This window comes from Lactuca sativa, chromosome 1 (genome assembly GCF_002870075.4).
Source record: "Lactuca sativa cultivar Salinas chromosome 1, Lsat_Salinas_v11, whole genome shotgun sequence".
In the NCBI taxonomy this organism is placed as follows: Eukaryota; Viridiplantae; Streptophyta; class Magnoliopsida; order Asterales; family Asteraceae; genus Lactuca; species Lactuca sativa.
The window spans coordinates 39,769,528-39,788,872 of NC_056623.2; the positions used below are offsets into that span (position 1 = coordinate 39,769,528).

General features: G+C 33.4%; 1 protein-coding gene and 1 pseudogene across 1 annotated transcript; both read left to right on the forward strand.

Annotated features, from left to right (window-relative positions):
• Positions 1 to 890: 890 nt before the first annotated feature.
• Positions 891 to 6,024, forward strand: LOC111910091 (receptor-like protein 15). Its single transcript, XM_052769755.1, is given in 8 exon segments — positions 891 to 1,567; positions 1,858 to 2,016; positions 2,105 to 2,161; positions 2,242 to 2,388; positions 2,551 to 2,625; positions 2,773 to 3,141; positions 3,342 to 3,488; positions 3,708 to 6,024. Coding segments are annotated over 8 exon segments (3,576 nt in total). The 5' UTR covers positions 891 to 1,128; the 3' UTR covers positions 5,891 to 6,024.
• An 847-nt stretch (positions 6,025 to 6,871) lies between these two features.
• Positions 6,872 to 19,093, forward strand: LOC111910663 (receptor-like protein 15; annotated as a pseudogene).
• The last annotated feature ends 252 nt before the right edge of the window (positions 19,094 to 19,345 follow it).

Genomic DNA, 19,345 nt, shown 5'->3' on the forward strand with positions numbered 1-19,345 from the left:
CTTTCCTACAAGATTGACCCAACGTGATTAAAATCTTTAGTATTTCTATATAATGTAGTTAGAGTGTGGTTTCAATGCATTTTCTATTAAAATAAATAAATAAATAAAAATAAAAAAACTTTCGAAGATCGTATAATTTTAACTATGTAATTTTAATTATATTTTGTTATTTGCTATTTCGATAACTAAAAGCAGAATTAAACAAAAATAACTAATTCATAGATCAATAGATAGATTGAAATAATGATAAGTGATATTTGAACAATTAAAATTTTAAAAGTTGTATATGCGTGTGAATGAAATCGGCAAAAAGATGTAGTTTATAATTAATGAAATGCATTGATATATAAGATAAGGCCGTTGGGTACAAGCGTATGGGTTGACATGTCAAATAAAAGTCCGACCCAGTTGTGCTATTATGAAATTTTTATAAGAATAAATTACTGAAATGATACATGTGATTTACAAAAACTTAGTGTACAAAATAAAAGATAAGGATCAAACCTGAATTTTTTGCAAACCATGGGTACCATTTCAGTAACTTGTTAAAAGTGGGAATGAATTAACGCACTGCCTAATAATAATAGTACCACAAACAATGCGGAATGTACACTTTCCAGATTATTCCAGCACTTGCTGTGGTCAATTAACAACGGAGATTAGAGAAGCATTTTCATTTACAGAACCACTACAAAATTCATAAAATTCGAACCGGCCTACATCGATTATTTGAGAAGATTCATTCTAACAATTCTCATGAATCAACAAATACACGGTGGTTAAATATAATTCAAACGAATTTAAAAGTACAAAGATATTTTATGCAAATTGAAACTTCAATGTTTGTTCACTTTGTTGAAAAAGTCAACAAGATGTCGCTATGCCATAAGTTTATGGGAGTGTATCATAAATCCAAAAGGGGCAGGTGACCATGGAGAATAGACTTATGCGTGGGAATCACCATTTGACTTGATGACTTACGGAGAATTATCAATTATGCAATCATTGACTTGATGGTTTGTACAGAATTATGCAATTCATATTCATTTCATTGCAAATCAAGTGTTTCCCATGTCTCATTACATATCTAAGGACTAAGAAGCCGTCATTGTTACTGTAGCAACTAAAATGGAGTGTCGGGGTTTGAGTAATCGGAAATCATGGTTATATTGGTCGTTGATGTTGATGATTATACAAATTCTTATCTTCAGGCAAACAAAAGGGGATTGTATAGAAGAGGAGAGAAAGGCACTTTTAGAAATCAAAGCCTCCCATATGAAGTCATATGATTCTGAAAATGACCATTTTCTCCCTACCTGGGTTGATTATGGCAGTGGTACCCCTGGGGATGGTGGCGGCGACTGTTGTGATTGGGAGAGGATCACCTGCAACACAACCACCGGCCATGTGACAGAGCTTTCTTTGTACTATTTGAGAGGGACAGACGATGACATAAAGTTTTGGAGCAAGTTTTGGCCATTGAATGTTTCCTTGTTTCTACATTTTAAAGAGTTGAGGAGTCTGAATTTGTCAGATGATTTTCTTGACAAGGAGATTATGAAGACAGGTACAACGTGATTAAATAATGCTTTAGTATTTCTTTCCAATATCATCCTTTTTGAGCAAGAAATTAATTCGAGTAAATTGGCTCTATCTAAATTCATGGACTCAACCTCCAACTAGCTAATGTATAACCGAGAAGTTGGATAAGATTTTTGTATATAAAAGACCTAACACAAGACTTTATGTGTACTTCAGATCCTGCAGTTAATGCCATAACTTATTATTATTTATCACCTGAGCCTGCATCAAAAGACAAGGATGCCTATGTTAAAAAAAAAAAAAATTCTTTTGCAGGACTAGAAAAGTTGTCGACTTTGAAGAAGTTGGAGGTTTTGGACCTCAGTTTCAATGATGATATTGATAATGACATCCTTCCATCATTGATGACACTCACTTCACTCAAAATCTTGGATCTTAGCTTCACTAGCTTGAATGGAAACTTTCCTCTCAGTGGCATGTTTTCACCTTTTCTCTGTTTTTAAGTTATCATGCACAAATGCATATTTTAAAGATATTTACACCCTTTTTACATGAATTGCAGAATTTGCAGCTTTAGAAAACCTGGAGGTGTTGGATCTAAGCAACTGTAACTTTAATGGTACCTTTCATCGCTGATAAACTAACTTGTCATATCAAACTAAAGCTGATAAATTCGACTGCTTCAATTTCTAAGTGTAGGCGTTTCAATATTAAAGAAGTTGAAATCATTAAATCCTGGGTACAACAGATTTAATGAAAGCGCTGCAACATCTTTGAATACACTTCCATCACTGACAAACTTGGATCTTAGCAACAACCCTTTTTTAGGACCATTTCCAGCTCAAGGTACATGCTATATATGACTACAAAGTACTATTATAATCTAGCATGTGTCCTTGTACACATTGAATAATTAAGGCTTCCTACTTACAACTTACAAGGAAGTGAAAAGTCTAATGAGCCTATGTGCATAATATCTGTTTTATGTTTTTCTTTTGTATATGACAGAATTAGCTCATCTCACTAACTTGGAGAAGTTGGATTTAAGTTTCACCCAGCTCAATGGCACACCAGATATCCAAGGTAAATGAAGAATTGGCTTCTCCTAGCCCTAACCCTGATAAAGTTCTTAAACACCAATTAATCCTAAATTCTTCCATAATTAAAATTGTATATGTAAGAGTATAAGATCACCATGGTTTCAGTAGCATTTCATTTTTTTTTCTACAGCTTGTAAGATTTTATCGAGACTGAAAAGGTTGGAGAGTATAAATCTCTCCAATAACAATTTCAACAAAAGCATCGTATCATGCCTAAGAGCCCTCCCATCCCTCAAGATTCTTGATCTTTCACATTCTTTTCCATTGGATAGCTCATTTCCCATCCAAGGCATGTTAATTTTTAAATGATTCATGATCATCACACAAACTAAATTACTAAATTTCATCGGCACAATTATTTATTATTATCCATTTTTGCTAATTGTTTATAAAATTGTTTGACACATCTCGTTATCCAATATAGAATTCCATGATTTGCCTAATTTGGAAGTCGTCCTCTTGAGAGAAAATGGTTTTGGTGGAACACTACCAGTGGAAGGTAGGCTTTTTTTTTCTTTAAGAATCATTCCTTATTTATTTAATTAAGAATCATCAGAGAGATGAAAGGCCCTACATCCTATCCAACTTCAATCATCAATGATATGATACATCATCATACATGGCTTGTAACAAATCCTTTTTCATGGTTTTTATTTAATTAGTAACCTACTTATCTAATCTTCTCTTGTTGTCATCTAGCTTTCACATCTTTCCAACAACTCAAGGTCTTAGATTTGAGCTGGAACCATTTTGTTGGGAGTGTAACATCAGATATACATGCATTATCTTCTCTAAGAGTTGTCTCATTCGCATACAATTATCTCAATGGCTCGTTACCAGATCATGGTAAGTTATTCAAAACATGCATGATTATTGTGTTTCGGATTGGTTAGGACAAATTTATACATGCAATGTTTTTATAGTATGGCTTATAAATTGGAGCAAGCCTTATGTAACATTACCTTTTTCACATAGTTAAGCGTTCTTGTGCCGTATGACCATACAAGTGCAAGTTGTTATATATGTTAAGGGGCGTCATAAACCACATTCTTTCTCTTTTGACAGGGTTGTGTGAGTTGAAGAACCTCCTTGAGTTGGATCTTAGTGGCAACATGCTCCATGGAACTCTGCCTGATTGTTTGAAATATCTATCATCTCTTAAGTTGTTGGATATTTCTTCAAACCAATTCTCAGGGATACTTATGCCATCGCTCATTGCTAATCTTACATCTCTCGAGTATATTGATTTTAGTCATAACATATTTGAAGGTTCATTCTCCTTCAGCTCCTTATCCAATCATATAAAGCTTGAGGTCGTTCGATTCAGAGGCGATAATGACAAATTTGAGGTGGAAACAGAAGAGCCTATAGGCTGGATTCCAATGTTCCAGTTGGAAATTCTTGAGCTATCTAATTGTAATATGAATAGGTATAAAGGGCGTGTTCTTCCAGGGTTTTTACTACACCAACACCAGTTACAAGAAGTAGACATGTCTCACAACCACTTGGAGGGAAAATTTCCAAATTGGCTGATTGAAAATAATACAAATCTTGAAGTTCTTAATCTAAGGAACAACTCCTTTACCGGTATGTTGCTGCATAGGAATGCTAATATGCTGGAACTGGATATGTCTGGGAATCGAATGATAGGTACTATTCCCGATGATATGCAAAAATTCTTTCCCCACATCCAACATTTGAATTTGTCCAGGAATTCTTTAAGTGGTGCTATCCCATCTTCACTTGGTGATTTGAGGGATTTACGAGTACTGGATTTATCTAATAATGAATTATCTGGAGAAGTACCAAAGGGATTGTTTACAAACATATCTGAGTTGTTTTTCTTAAAACTATCAAAGAACAAGTTGCAGGGTCAGGTACTCTCAGGAAACTTAAGTTTAGGTAAAATCCAAGAGCTCCACTTGGATAGCAACTGTTTCACAGGTAAAATTGCAAATGAGCCCAGAAAATATAATAATCTGATGATTTTAGATATTAGGAACAACTTTTTTACTGGTATGATCCCTGGATGGATAAGCAACACAAGTGAGTTGTCTGAACTTGTGGTGAGAAATAACAGTTTGGAAGGCAGGTTTCCTTGTGGACCAACTTTATTCACTTTTCTCGATATCTCACAAAATTCTTTTTCTGGTCCAATCCCATCTTGCTTAAACTTGCAATATGTGAAGCATCTTCATTTGGGTTCTAACAGATTTACTGGATCAATACCCAATTCCTTTCGTAATTTGACTTATGTTTTGACTTTAGACATCAGTAACAATGACTTGTCTGGAAGGATTCCTAAATTCCTTGGTGAACTATCCAACTTAAGGATTCTTCTCATGAGAAAAAATAAGTTTCATGGTTCTATTCCAAAACACTTGTGCCAATTATATAATGTAAGTTTGATGGATTTATCCGACAACTCCCTTTCTGGTTCAATACCTAACTGCCTAAAAAATATAACCGGGCCAAGTTACCTTGCATTCCTTAAAAGAACCATATCATGGTATCCCATGTCTTCCTCTTACGATTATAATAGTGTTCTACAGAGGTGGCAGCCTGCCTATGTCAATAACCAAGGGTTTGAAACACAAGACGAAGTTGAGTTTACAACAAAAAGGCTCTTTCTCAGCTACAAGGGTGGCATCCTTGATTACATGGCAGGATTGGATTTTTCCTGTAACAAACTTACAGGTGAAATCCCACAACAACTGGGATTCTTAACCCAACTTCTTGCTTTAAACCTGTCTCACAATCACCTGACTGGACCTATTCCTGTGAGCTTCTCAAATCTTGCAAAAATAGAGAGCTTGGACCTTTCTTCAAATGGTTTGACCGGAAAAGTTCCATCACAACTCATTAAGCTTACATCTCTATCTACTTTCAATGTTTCTCGTAACAATCTCTCAGGCAGACTCCCAGAAATGCAAGCACAATTTGGTACCTTCACAGAGGCAAGCTATGAAGGGAATCCACTTCTTTGTGGACCACCACTCATGAAGAAATGCACAACTACTAATTCACAGCTGACCAATCCATCAGATGAAGAAGAAGACAATGACAAATGGTATGATATCGACATGACATTTTTCTATGGAAGTTCTGGTTCAACGTATGCTGTGTTCTTGTTGGGCTTTGTTGCGCTTCTTTACATCAATCCTTATTGGCGCAAATGGTGGCTAGACATGATTGAAGACTATATGTTTACATGTTATTACTTCCTTTATGATTCAGTCAGCAGCTAGCTCTCCATGCCCTTCCATGAATAGTTTCTCTTTAACTAAGAATTAACGTGTGATAGAATAAATGCAAAACTGCTTTGGTATGTATTAGTAAGTCTTTTGATATATGCATATATGATGATGCTTTTGCTTCCTTTTCTATTATGTTCTGGATTTTTTTTTACATTTAGAATGGGGACTTCCATCAATTATTGCTGATAATTAAATCAATGTCCTCCTTATACTATAACTGTAGGGCTGAGGTCATGGAATTAAGATCATGGTTGGTACTTGACTTCAGAACCTTTTCAATAAACCTTTTCCAGGGCCACCAATTATTAACAAAAACATGTTAACTAAGAAAACAATTAAGTAGCAATATTGTTTTAGACTTTTAGCAGATATGGTGTTTAGTGAAGTCTATTAAGTTATGATTGAGAAGTAACGACAGTTTTGTCTATCAGTATTACTAGAACCTTGATCTACCATGTTGCTTCAATGCTTCATATTAAAAAAAAAAAAAAAAAAAAAAAAAAGATCTGGGTTCATATGGACCAACAGTTTAGTTGCATAAAGATATCTGCTGATGGAATATATGATTCTCACATAACTAGTATAAATTACTACTACAAGATGGGCAGCAAGGGAGTGAGGGAGAATGATTAATTTGCAATCTTAAGGCGTCTTAATGCAAAAATGAGTAACAGTGATCAACCTACAGTGACAATAACATAAAGGATCCAGGAAGCATAAAACGGAGTATAAACACCAATGGTTGAATCTGTACACATATGCATTGGTTGTTAAGATCTCCTTCCATAAACTACAGTTTTGTATAAACATAAAACAGAGTACAAATTAACGATTGCATCGTCAAAAGCATACTAGACGTAAATGTAAAGCTCTAAAACGATGCTAATAATGAAATCATTCCGATCTTGATTTCTTCTCATTCAATTCGTTGTTCCTCATCTTCCTTGTTAGTTCTATTGTTTGTTTTCTGCCATGCCGACTTCTGATGGGTCTTCCGAAACCGAGAAGAAAAGCCACCGCCAAAGTCCGATAAAAGTTGATTTGCCTTCATCAGCCATCTTCTTTGCTGATTACGAATCTGATATATCTGGAATTCCCGTTCTATGCCCTCCATCTGCTCCACCATCGGTTCTTGATGTCAACGAAAATGTAATTTACCAAAAGAACGAAGTAACCAATAGTCCAAACTTACAAAACTTAAAACTCTACTTCTTTTGTTGCAGAAATCCCCCCTAACCAGTCGTTGGAGTCGATAGAAGAACACACAAACACGCACAGCTTCCATTGGTGACTCCGTTCAACTATTGCAGGTACTTTCTGATATGAAAATCATGGTTGTCAAAATCGCAATAGGTATGAAAAACGATCCGGATCGTATTTGGGGTAGGATCGCAGGTAGGATCGTAGATCATAGGTAGGATCGTAGGTAGGATCGGGATCCAATCCTACCTTCCTTTGATATTTTTTTTTTATTTTTTATTTTATTATTTTTTTTTTGCAAATGGAATTTTTTTACCACTTTATGTCTTTTACCCTTTATCAATCTACCATTTATCATTTTTTATTGTGACTTATGACTAATATTTTGAAGTTTTTATGACTTTTGAACGAAAAATTAAATGTTTGAAATATTTTTCATGATTAAATATTATAAATTAAAATTATATTCTATTTTGTGGGATCTTAGGATCTCGATCCCGATCTTGCAAACCCAAAATCGATCCAAGATAGGATCCCGATCTTGACAACCTTGATGAAAATCCCCAATTTTCTGTAGATCTAGTGAAAATACTTGCGACATGCTATATAAAAATCGTTGATATCCGTTACTAATTATATATCTCAATGATGTACATATGCATTTAGATTTTAGATATGATAACAGTCACATGTTTTGATAATTCTTACGAACTATTATGTTCTTTTACACGATTAATTAACAAAATGAATCAATTCGTTACTAATTCCATTCCGAGATTCGAGTTCATTTGAAGATTTCAGTGGTCAAATTGGCCCATTTTTTCCTTGGAATCGACGAGGATAAGTTTGGTTATAGATAGAAACACTTTTATTAGATTATACAAAATTTGGCAAGATATATCCGTCAGCTCTTACACTCGTTCCCGAGTTTAACAATAGAAAAGAAGAGAAAAGAAGAGAAAAGAAAAAAAAGTCATCAGAGAAAAGAAAGGAAAGGAAAGGAAAACAAAATTTTCTTTCGTGTTCCCGAGTTGGAGAGAAGTGGAAGGAAAGTGAATCATTTTTTCTTTTTTTCCAAATCCTCCCAAATTGGAAGGAAAGTTAGGAGGGAAAGTGATCTTCTCATTTCCCTCCACTTCCCTCCTTTAATGAAACTCGGGAACACCAATTTCTTTTAATTTCTTCTTATTTCCACTCATTTTCTTTCCTTTCTCTCGTTAAGTTGAACTCGGGAACGGGGTGTTAAGTAGTAAAACCAGAAGCATAAATGTTAATTTTGTATTTCAAGAATTACTAGGTTTTTCAATATGAAGGGACTCTAATGCTAAAAAATCTGGTTGAAAATGTTGAAATTTCATGTTTTCATGAGAAATAGGCAATTGCCTAATGGATGAAGGCAACATCTCTCAGAATTTTTGATTTCTTTGAAGAACTAATGGATGCATGTGTTGTTGGCAGTTGTGATTGCTAAGAAACCATTTATACATTAATTTTTCCAATCAAACCATAATAGTTTCAAACACTGTTTCCAATTTAACCATATGCACATGTCAAATGGTTAGTTTGGAGAACTAACCGTAAAACCAGATATTGTAATAGGTATACATGGTTAATCTGAAAAACGTCTCAAAACTATTATGAATTGATTGGAAAAAGTATAGCCTTTTGGTTAAACCAAAAACCTGTCTAAAATATAATGTTTATAAACACAAAAATGTGTAAGTGCATCAGTGCATGTTATTCAAAACTTAGAACTCAATCATGAATGATTAAAGATGTATAGCATATTTGAAAACAAAAATCTTCATTTTTTAACATGGCATATATCTTATTGACGGTATAAATAACAATATTATGTTCATGATCTTTTTTCCAGGTTGTTGAGGGAGCAAGTCTATGTGGAGCTAAGATGATCATTGGTGTTGATGTGAATCAAGACAAGTTTGAAATAGGTAATTTAAAAAGAATCTTTATAAAGCATGGAAGCTTTTTTCTATAGTTTTTTTTATACATTAATTGATCATTCCTTTATGTTAACATGAAATAAATTCGGATAACATTGGGGAGAAAACCGTCAGCCAGGTAATTATTACATACAATATATAGGTGCCACTTATCTTGCGTCGTTTTACTGTTCATTTGTAGGTTTTTCTATTTTGCACCGTTGTTTACTATATAATAACCTTTGTTTGCAACTTTTATAACAAAAGTCTCAACCTAGCCTTTTGTAGTTTATGTTCGACGTTTCGAGATACATTTAGGGTATAATGTTTTTTACTCAAGGTTTTGTAGTTTTGTAGTTGGAAAGCCTTTTCAGTCATTTATTGTGTTAATGTTTTTTTACTCCTTATCAGGTTTTAATTTGTTTCGATGAGATTTGTTGCAATAAAGAAATCAATAGAAGAATTAAACGGGTTATAGAAAGGATTTTAGAATGTTGACATGATAATATGAGACAAAGGCAATTCTATTTTTTTTTTTATGTATGTGATACGATTCTTTAAAGGAGATTAAAAAATTGTGAGTTATATTATCTAACAGGCCACTACATGTCACTAATAAAAAAAACATCAACTAAACAAAACATCTTCAAGCCGAGTACTAATTTCACAAGTGATTAGTAGATTGAAGCACACAACATGCAATCTTAATTATAAATGTTACCATCTTAATTTAAAAAAAAATACATTGTCTGATCTTCTTTAGAGGTTAATGCAACCAAATTAAGAAAAGTACATTGCCATTTAGACCATTTATTTGATTCCGCTTGGCGTGAGAGGTTTTAACTAGTTACAATAAAGTCAATGTCACTTTAAAAAAACAGCTTCAGATTAAGCTTGGTGTACTAGCTGAAAAGCTAGCTGTTAGCCGATAGCTGAAAAGCTAGTTGTTAAATAAAAAGTTAGCTAACTGTTGAAAAATAGCTGATAAAAATAACGTTCGGTAAAACTAGCTGAAAGATAGAAAATGACATAAAAAAGCATTTAAAAAAATATGTTTCTATAATTAATTAAAGGGTATATTTGGAAATTTTTTAAAAAGCTCCTAAAAAGCTTGTATGAGTAGTTTTTTTTAAAATGTAGCTTATAAACTAGCTTATAAGCTACTTTTTGGTTTGTCAAACATAACAATTTAAAAAAGCTCAAAAAATAAGCTTAGCTTATTAGCTAGTTGTGGCGTGTCAAACACAACTTTAATATCTCATTTTTTAAAAGTATATATCTCATTGAATATACAATAAAAAAATGCATGTAAAGTTGTAAACTATGTAAATAGTAATTTAAATTGTGAACTACAATTCGGACAAAAACTAACGAATGCACTGTGATAGTTTAAAGTTGCCCTAAAATTCTGCAAAGATGTTGAAACAGAAAACCAATACCCCCTATTTAGGGGTATGTATCTCATTGAATACATAACCAAAAAATGCATATAAACTATGTAAACAACAGTTTAAATTATGAATTACAAGCTGGAAAAAAAATCAAACAAACCGGACAAATAACAAAGGTGCTATGACAGTTCAAAGTTGTCTTAAAAATTATGACTTTTTAATATCCGGTTCGGTTCGGGTTTTTGGTCCAAACGCTCATCCCAACATTTTTTTTATTACCGTTTGACCATTTTAGTTATTTTCTGTTGGATCTTGCTTCAAATCATTCACAAGGATACTTGTGTCATCACTCACTGCAAATCTCACGTCTCTCAAGTACATTGATTTTAGTCATAACACGTTTTCGCCTATGATGCACGGAAACTTCAACTTGGTCGCCGTTCCCGTATTCGATACTCCATGGAAACGGATACTCCATGGAAACGCCTAGGAAACGTTTCCATGACGCATCGGGTAAACACGATACGTTTCTGTGCAGTATCCTCCAAGTTTCCGACAAGTTTCCACCAAGTTTCGATTTTTCTTTAGGGTTTTCATGGGCCATTTCAATCCAACAAAGTCTAATGGGCTATATTAATCGACTCTTAACTTAATACCCTACAAGGCAAAGCCAATCGTCCCTCAAGTCTGTCTACTACCTCATCAATCAGACGATCACTCATCACATTGATCGCCAAACAGAAATTAGCAAACCTGCAAACCATTCACGGATTCACCAATTAAGAAATCACTAATCAGACACTAATTTACATATATTGGGATTTCTTATATATATATATATATATATATATATATATATATATATATATATATATATATATATATATATGTTTTTCATATATTGTCGTATATCTGTCGTATCCATATCTTGAATTTTTGAGTTTTGTCATTTCCGGTTTCCATTCCGTATCCGTTTCCTGTTGCCATATCCGTTTTCGTGAAACTTAGGTTTTCACTCGACTCCTCCAATCATTCATAGCTTGAGCTAATTCTATTTTCAAGTGACAATGATAAATTTGAGGTGGAAATCGAAGAGCCTACAGATTGGATTCCAGTGTTCCATTTGGAAATTCTTGAGCTATCTAATTGTAATATGAAAATGCGTCCTGGGTTTCTACTTGTTGGCACAAGTTACGGGAACTAGACATGTCTTACAACTCCATGGGGGGACACTTTCCAAATTGGTTGATTTAAAACAATATGAATTTGAAACTTCTTAATCTAAGGAACAACTCCTTTAGCGATATACCACTGTATAGGAATGCCAATATAAAGTGGTTGGATATGTATGGAAATCACTTGATAGGTACTATTCCCAACCAAGTACCAAAGTTCTTTCCCCACACTAGATCTATCTGACAATGAGTTATCAAGAGAAGTACCAAACGAATTTTTTGCTAACCTCTCTCAGTTGAGGATATTAAGACTATCAAAGAACAAATTCCACGGTCACATACTTTCAGGAAGACAATGAGAAATGGTACGATATCGATATGACATGTTTCTATGGAAGTTGTAGTTCCACATATACTATGTTGTGTTCTTATTGGGAGTTGTTGCACTTCTTTACATCAATATTGATCCTCACTGGAGGAGGAGGTGGCTAGACTGGGTTGAAGCGTGTATGTTTACATGTTATTACTTCCTTATGATTTAGTAAAGAAGCTCTCCATTCCATCCCATAAGTAGGATATCCTTAAGAATATGTGTGACACAATAAATGCAAACTTGCTTTCATAAGCAAGAATATTTATCTGCTTTTTTATATATGTACAGCGATGTTTCTGCTTCACTTTCTGCTATGTTTCTCCTGTGTACATGACTTTTCTGCTATGTTTCACTCTTCCATGAGTTGAACCTTAATTATGTAAGATACTGTTACACTTCTTAGCAGTTGAGAAGGAGTTGACTATATATTGGCCATACCTATGTTTGACTTCTTAGTTGACATCCTTAAGTGTTTTGTAATAAAGGTCCTAGCTGGGGGTATTCTGGTAATTTCTCAGTTAGATCAGTTATTAGCTGAGTATAAATAAGAGGTCCTGTGTAATTAGTCATTAGCTATTGTTTTGTTGAGTTAGAAGTCAGTTCTTGGGAGAGACTACCTTCTCCAAAGGTAGAATCATGTGTAATCATTCAGCTACAAGTTCCTAATTCCATTTTATACTTGATTCCATTCCATTCTATGCTAAATCCAACCTAGATTATATCAGGTACATATTATTAACTTTAAGCAATAAAAAACCAAAAAAAGACTCGATGAGCATCATGTTTCTTGCACAAGATAAAACTAAGAACAGAATCAACAAGGTGTTAAAAGAAAGTGGATTTTAAAGAAAAGGAAGTTCATAAATCCGCCTGCAATTTCACTTTTAATTACACAATCTAACCAAAAAAAAAACTAATCACAAAATTAGTAAATCAAGAACAAACCTGAATCTCTGCATAAGGGTATTATTCACAGTAGCCCCTCCATCCAATGGGTTGGAATAAAATGATCATCTCTCTTGCAAAATTCGAGAAGTCAGACAATGCATAGCCTCTGTTCGATGAAATGCCTCAAAGAAGCTTTATTTCTTGAAATAACGTGATAAGGGGTTATGTAAAAACATGGAATTCTGGATCAATCCGTTTGATAAGGATTATGTGAGTGTATAACCAATTCTGGATCAATCCGTTTGATAAGGAAATAATAATAACTTTAACTACAATTAATTATGGAAATATATTAAATCAATTATTAAACCCTTAAAAAAGGGTTATCAGTTTCAAACCCTTATTAACGCATCGTCATCTTCATCCTACATAAAACCATCACTGAAACCCATTACCAGGTTCATCATTGTCGCTAGGACCCTAACCCTCGCAAACATATGATTCTAGTAGATGCCTAGCTAATTTCCGCTTCTCATAATGGAGTTTTTTGACATTAAAAGCAAGCTTACGTGAGAACATGTTGGTGATTTGTTATCATCAATGTTATTTAAGTGTAATAGGATTACTTGTTTGACTAAAAATGATCTTGATAAATATTAAACAAGTAAGGAAGGTGTGGAGTACACGCTTGTTTAAGTTTGATCAAGTATCAAAGTACACTGTCATTTAAGGGCGAAACCCCTGAACGAACGGGGGTCCGGGGCAGCGCCCCTGGGAGCGGGGTCCAAGGGGCGGCAGCCCCTGGCGAGGTCCAAGGGGCAGAGCCCCTGGCTGGGATCGAGCTGGTTTTGACTTTGCATTAATCCTTATACCAAACCCGGATTTATAACAGTTTTGACTGTTGAGAAAAACTGTTATATGACAGTTTTGACAGTTTTCAGACAAGGAATGTATATAACCAATTTTTAGTCAGTTTTCTGGTACTCACGAAAATTACACCATCTCATTCTCTCTTTCTTTCTCTTTGATTTTATCTGAGTCTTATCCAATTGAGAATTTGGGAGTACCACCCAAATACTTCGATTTGAAAGTGATTATCACGATTCTCAGATTTCCAAGTGCCACTAAACCATATTTCTAACAGAACACAAATCAAATTGTTTCCACAACCTCCGATAACGGTGATGGAGTCTCCATCGTTATTGTAGTTCTTCTATCCATTGGTTTTGTTGGCTTGTCAAGTCTCATTATTAGGGTAATATATTGTAAACCACGTTAGATTATGAGTATTCATATGTAAATTCACAAGTTTTATCATATTTTTTTAATATTTGTTGGTTTAGATTTAAAGTCATAAGGGATGATTTTAATTACAAATTATCACAATGTTGAATTTTCAGAAAAGAAATGGTCGGTGGAACTTCTGAGGTGAAACACATTATTTTTCTACTATCAAATTTAGTATCTGTTCTTGAAGTTATTCATAAATTTATAAAGTTAGTAAACCTCGTCTAGAATGATAACATGAATTTGAAAATGTAGGTCTAAACTCTAATCCACAACAAATATGTTATCAATTTCCAATTTTTAAAGATGACATGAATGACTTTAAAAGTCAAAGTGTATATTCTTTAGTGGTTTGAAAACATTTTTTTTGAGAAGCTTTAATAATCACAGTAGCATTTTCAATAAATTATCCCAATTAGAAAAGTGTGGACAAAATGTGTAACTAATGAATGTAATTACATGTTTGTTACAATTTAAACTACATGTTTATAAAGAATCAAAATTATTAAAGAAATAACTCTGATATGGATAAAAGAAGGTTAATTTGTTAGCATTTTTTTTAATTTTATGATAAATAACCGAATATTATGCAATAAAAAAAGTTTATTTCTCAATATTCTTGGAGAATTTGCTTATTTTTGTTTCAAAGTAGTTGTGATTCTTATTATTGTTTTAATTTTTTGTAAGTATGAAAGAAAAAATATTATATAAATTGATGTTCAATACTTTTGCAGATTGATGTTAGAATAAAACAAAAAATCATTAAACAAAAGAAATCTCTTTTGATTCTTAAAGAATGAATTATTACTCTTAAAGAATTACCAATGGTTGATGGTGGTGGTTTGCAATGATGAAGTATTGATAATGGTGTTTTTATGCAAGTAGATGGAGGAGAGGATGGTGATGCATGTGGTAATCGATATCGATTGGAGAAATAACCATCAACACCCTCTTGCTTGAACAATGAAACAACCGACAAGCGAACACCACAGACAAAACACAAACTATATTCATCACCAACTTTTGAATATATTCTTTCAGAATTGTTATTCTTTTATAAATTGTATTCTTTCAGAATGCAATTTAATCTTTAAGAGTATATCATATTCCTTTCAAGAATGTTTCGTATTCCTTTTCAAGAATGTATTTTATTCTTTCAACAATATTCTTAGCATCAGTTTCTTTTTAATTCTTACAAAATGTACTTGTATCATATTTTGAGAATGTATGCAATTTAGTTTTATTTTTTAAGAATGTTCGTGGTTTATGAAATGATATACAAGTCTCAAGTTCTCTATTCTTTCATTTGTAATTTTTAATAATAATTATTATTATTTTCATACAAATCGTTATTCTTCAAGATATGCATTCATATTCTTTAAGAATGTTGATTCTAAAAGAAAATCTTGAATGAAACTGGAATTTTTTTTGGACGCACAGAATGAAAATCATATTCCTAAAAATCTTGTTTAATTTGAATATGTTGAATAAAATCCAACATTTCATTTAATTTTTCTTAACTAGTTTGAATTAGTTGCCTAAAATATATATAATCTTAAATTTCTCTCTCTTAATAAATGTTATATTTTTCCATTTAATTAATTAAGTCAAATTATATAGTAAATGCTAGTACATGATAATATCATGTATCCTTGGATCAAAACCTTTTATTTTTTCTCATCTAATGGTTACAATTTGGTCACACATTCACATGATATTTGTGATTTATATTTGATCCTAACCCTATATATATATATATATATATATATATATATATATATATATATATATATATATATATATATATATATATATATATATATATATATCTATGGCAATTGACCTTGAATTGATGAATTATGTAGAATTATGCTATTAATTAATATTCAAAACATACCCGGTTTAGCACATATAAAATGTTTTACATGCTTCATTACATATATGTTCATATACCAAGCAAAGTAAATCAAACCAGAAGTTTAAGATTGTGAGTGTTTCAAAAAAAAGTCTTCATTAGCTTACTAAAATGGAGTGTTGGTGTTTGAGTAAGCGCAAACCATGGTTATATTGGTTGTTGATGATACATATGCTTATGGTGGTCTGGAAAATACAAGGGGATTGTATAGAAGAGGAGAGAAAGGAACTACCGGAAATAAAAGCCTCCCATATAAAGTCATATGATTTTGAAATTGACGATTTTCTCCCAACCTGGGTTGATTATGGCAGTAGTTCTCCCGAGGATGGTGGTCGAAACTGCTGTGACTGGGAGAGGGTCAGCTGCAACACAACTACCGGGCATGTAACAGAGCTTTACTTGTACAATTTAAGAGGATTAGATGCTTACTGGTATGAAGTGAGAGCAGGTTGTGGCCATTTAATGTTTCCTTGTTTCCTCATTTTAAAGAGTTGACAAGTCTCAATTTATCACAGAATTCTCTTGATAAAGAGTTCATGAAGACAGGTACAATGTATTTAACTTCTTTTGTATTTCTTTAACCCCGTTCCAACATCATTTTTTTTAGCAAGACATTCGAGTAAATTAATCGAATCGGTTCAAATTAGTGGACACAAAATCCAACTAGTTTATGCATTCAAAGATATACTGATTGTTTGATTCTACCCAAAAGGTTCACTTTCAATAAGAAAAGACTAGGATGCCTATGTTAAAAAATTCTTTTTCATTTGCAGGACTAGAAAAGTTTTCGAGTTTGAAGAAGTTGGAGGTACTAGACCTCAGTATGAATTATGATATTGATAACGACATCCTTCCATCATTGAGGACACTCACTTCACTAAAAATCTTGGATCATCAAAGTAAAACTGTAAAACAAATTTTACTTTGAGTTTGTTATTCACTATCTTCATGACCATGGTTTCTTTTATAATAACTACCTTCCTTTTTACAGCTTGTAAGAGCTTATCGAGATTGAAAAGGCTCGAGAATATAAATCTCTCCTATAAAAATTTCAACAAGAGCATCATATCATGCCTAAGGGCCCTTCATCCCTCAAGATTCTTGATCTATCCTATTCAATTTCACTGGGAATTTCCTTTCCTGTCCAAGGCATGTTTATTTCAAATTAGTCATCATTAAACAAACTAAAATACTAAATTCCATCGTCATTATTATTTATTAATTTCTATTTCTTGCTAATTGTTTAACACGTCTTTGAATTTCAAAGTTTCACGATTTGCCTCATTTGAAAGTCCTCCTCTTGAAAGGTTGTAATTTCAGTGGAACACTACCAATGGAAGGTAGCAGTGTGTTTTCGATTCCTTAATTTACAGCATTATTATTAGTGTAAGAAAATTGGTCAAGTACTTACCAACTCATTAGAAAGATTAAAGGCCCCACAAATTATCAAGCCTGAACCATCAATGATATATACGTTACTTGTAACACATCCTTTTTCAGGACTTTTGCTTAGTAACCAACATATGTAACCCTCTCTTGTTGTCATCCAGGGTTTGCATCTTTCCACCATCTTGAGGTCTTGGATTTGAGTTACAACAGTTTTGTTGGGAGCATCCCTTTAGCAATACATGCAATATCATCCCTAAGAGCGCTCTCCTTCGCTAACAATGAACTCAACGACTCATTACCCGATCAATGTAAGTTATCTAAAATGTGCAAAATTAAGTGTCTGGGATTGCTTAGAACAAATGTATAAATGCAATGTTTTTATAATACAGCTAACCTTCGGTAACATTACCTTTCCATATGACTATGCATGCGCAAGTTATATTTATTTCTTGTGCGGTGAACCACATTCTTTCTCTTTTGGCAGGGTTGTGTGAGTTGAAGAACCTCCATGAGTTGGATCTTAGAAACAACATGTTTGACGGGATTCTGCTTCAATGTTTCAACAATCTATCTTCTCTTGAGTTGCTTGATATTTCCTTAAATCGATTCACTAGGATACTTCCACCATCACTCATAGCTAATCTCACATCTCTCAAGTACATTGATTTTAGTCATAACAAATTTGAAGGTCCGTTCTTGTTCAGTTCATTCTCCAATCATACAAAGCTTATTGTAGTTGGATTAAGAAGCGACAATGACAAATTTGAGGTGGAAACAGAAGAGCCTATAGATTGGATTCCAGAGTTCCAGTTGGAAGTTCTTGAACTATCTAATTGCAATATCAACGGGCATAAAGGACATGTTGTTCCTGGGTTTCTAGTTCACAAACACAAGTTACGAGTAGTAAACATGAATGACAACTCCTTGAAGGGACACTTTCCAAATTGGTTGATTAAAAATAGTACGAACCTTGAAGTTCTTCTTCTAAGGAACAACTCCTTTGGTGGTATGCCATTGTATAGGAGTGTCAATCTGCTGGAGTTGGATATTTCGGGAAATCACATGACAGGTGCTATTCCAGACAAGACACCAAAGTTCTTTCCAAACATAAGTTGTTTGGATTTTTCCAGGAATGCTTTAAGTGGTGCTATCCCGTCTTCCATTGGTGATTTGAGCGAATTATCGGTATTGGATTTATCTGATAATAAGTTATCAGGAGAAGTACCAAATGGGTTATTTACAAACGTCTCTCATTTGAGGATATTGAGACTATCAATGAACAAATTGCATGGCCAGGTACTCTCAGGAAACTTAAGCATGCGTGACATTGAAAGGGTTCACCTAGATAACAACTATTTCACAGGGGAAATTGGAACTAAAAGCATGGAAAAACTTGAACGTCTGTCTGTTCTTGATATTAGCAATAACTTTTTCACAGGTATGATACCTGATTGGATAAGCAGCATGAGTTACTTATCCGAACTTGTGGTTAGAAATAATAGTTTTGAAGGTCAGTTTCCTTATGGATCCACTCCTTCCTCATTTCTTGATATCTCACAAAATTCTTTCTTTGGCCCAATCCCATCCTGCTTAAATTTGCAAAAAAATGAAGCATCTTCATTTGGGTGGCTAGACTCCGTTGAAGATTGTATGTTTACGTGTTATTACTTCCTTTGTGATTCAGTAAGGAAGCCTTATATGATTTTCTGCAAGTAGGACTTGTTTGTTGAGAAATTATGGTACAATAAATGTGAATTTGCTTTTGATTTACATACGATTATACGAAGATGTACAAGAAGAGCATAGTGATTTCAAGTAATCTTGGATCCAATTTATGCACAAGGGTTTGATCTACGCGAGATAGCAAAGTTGAACTTGTTGCTTA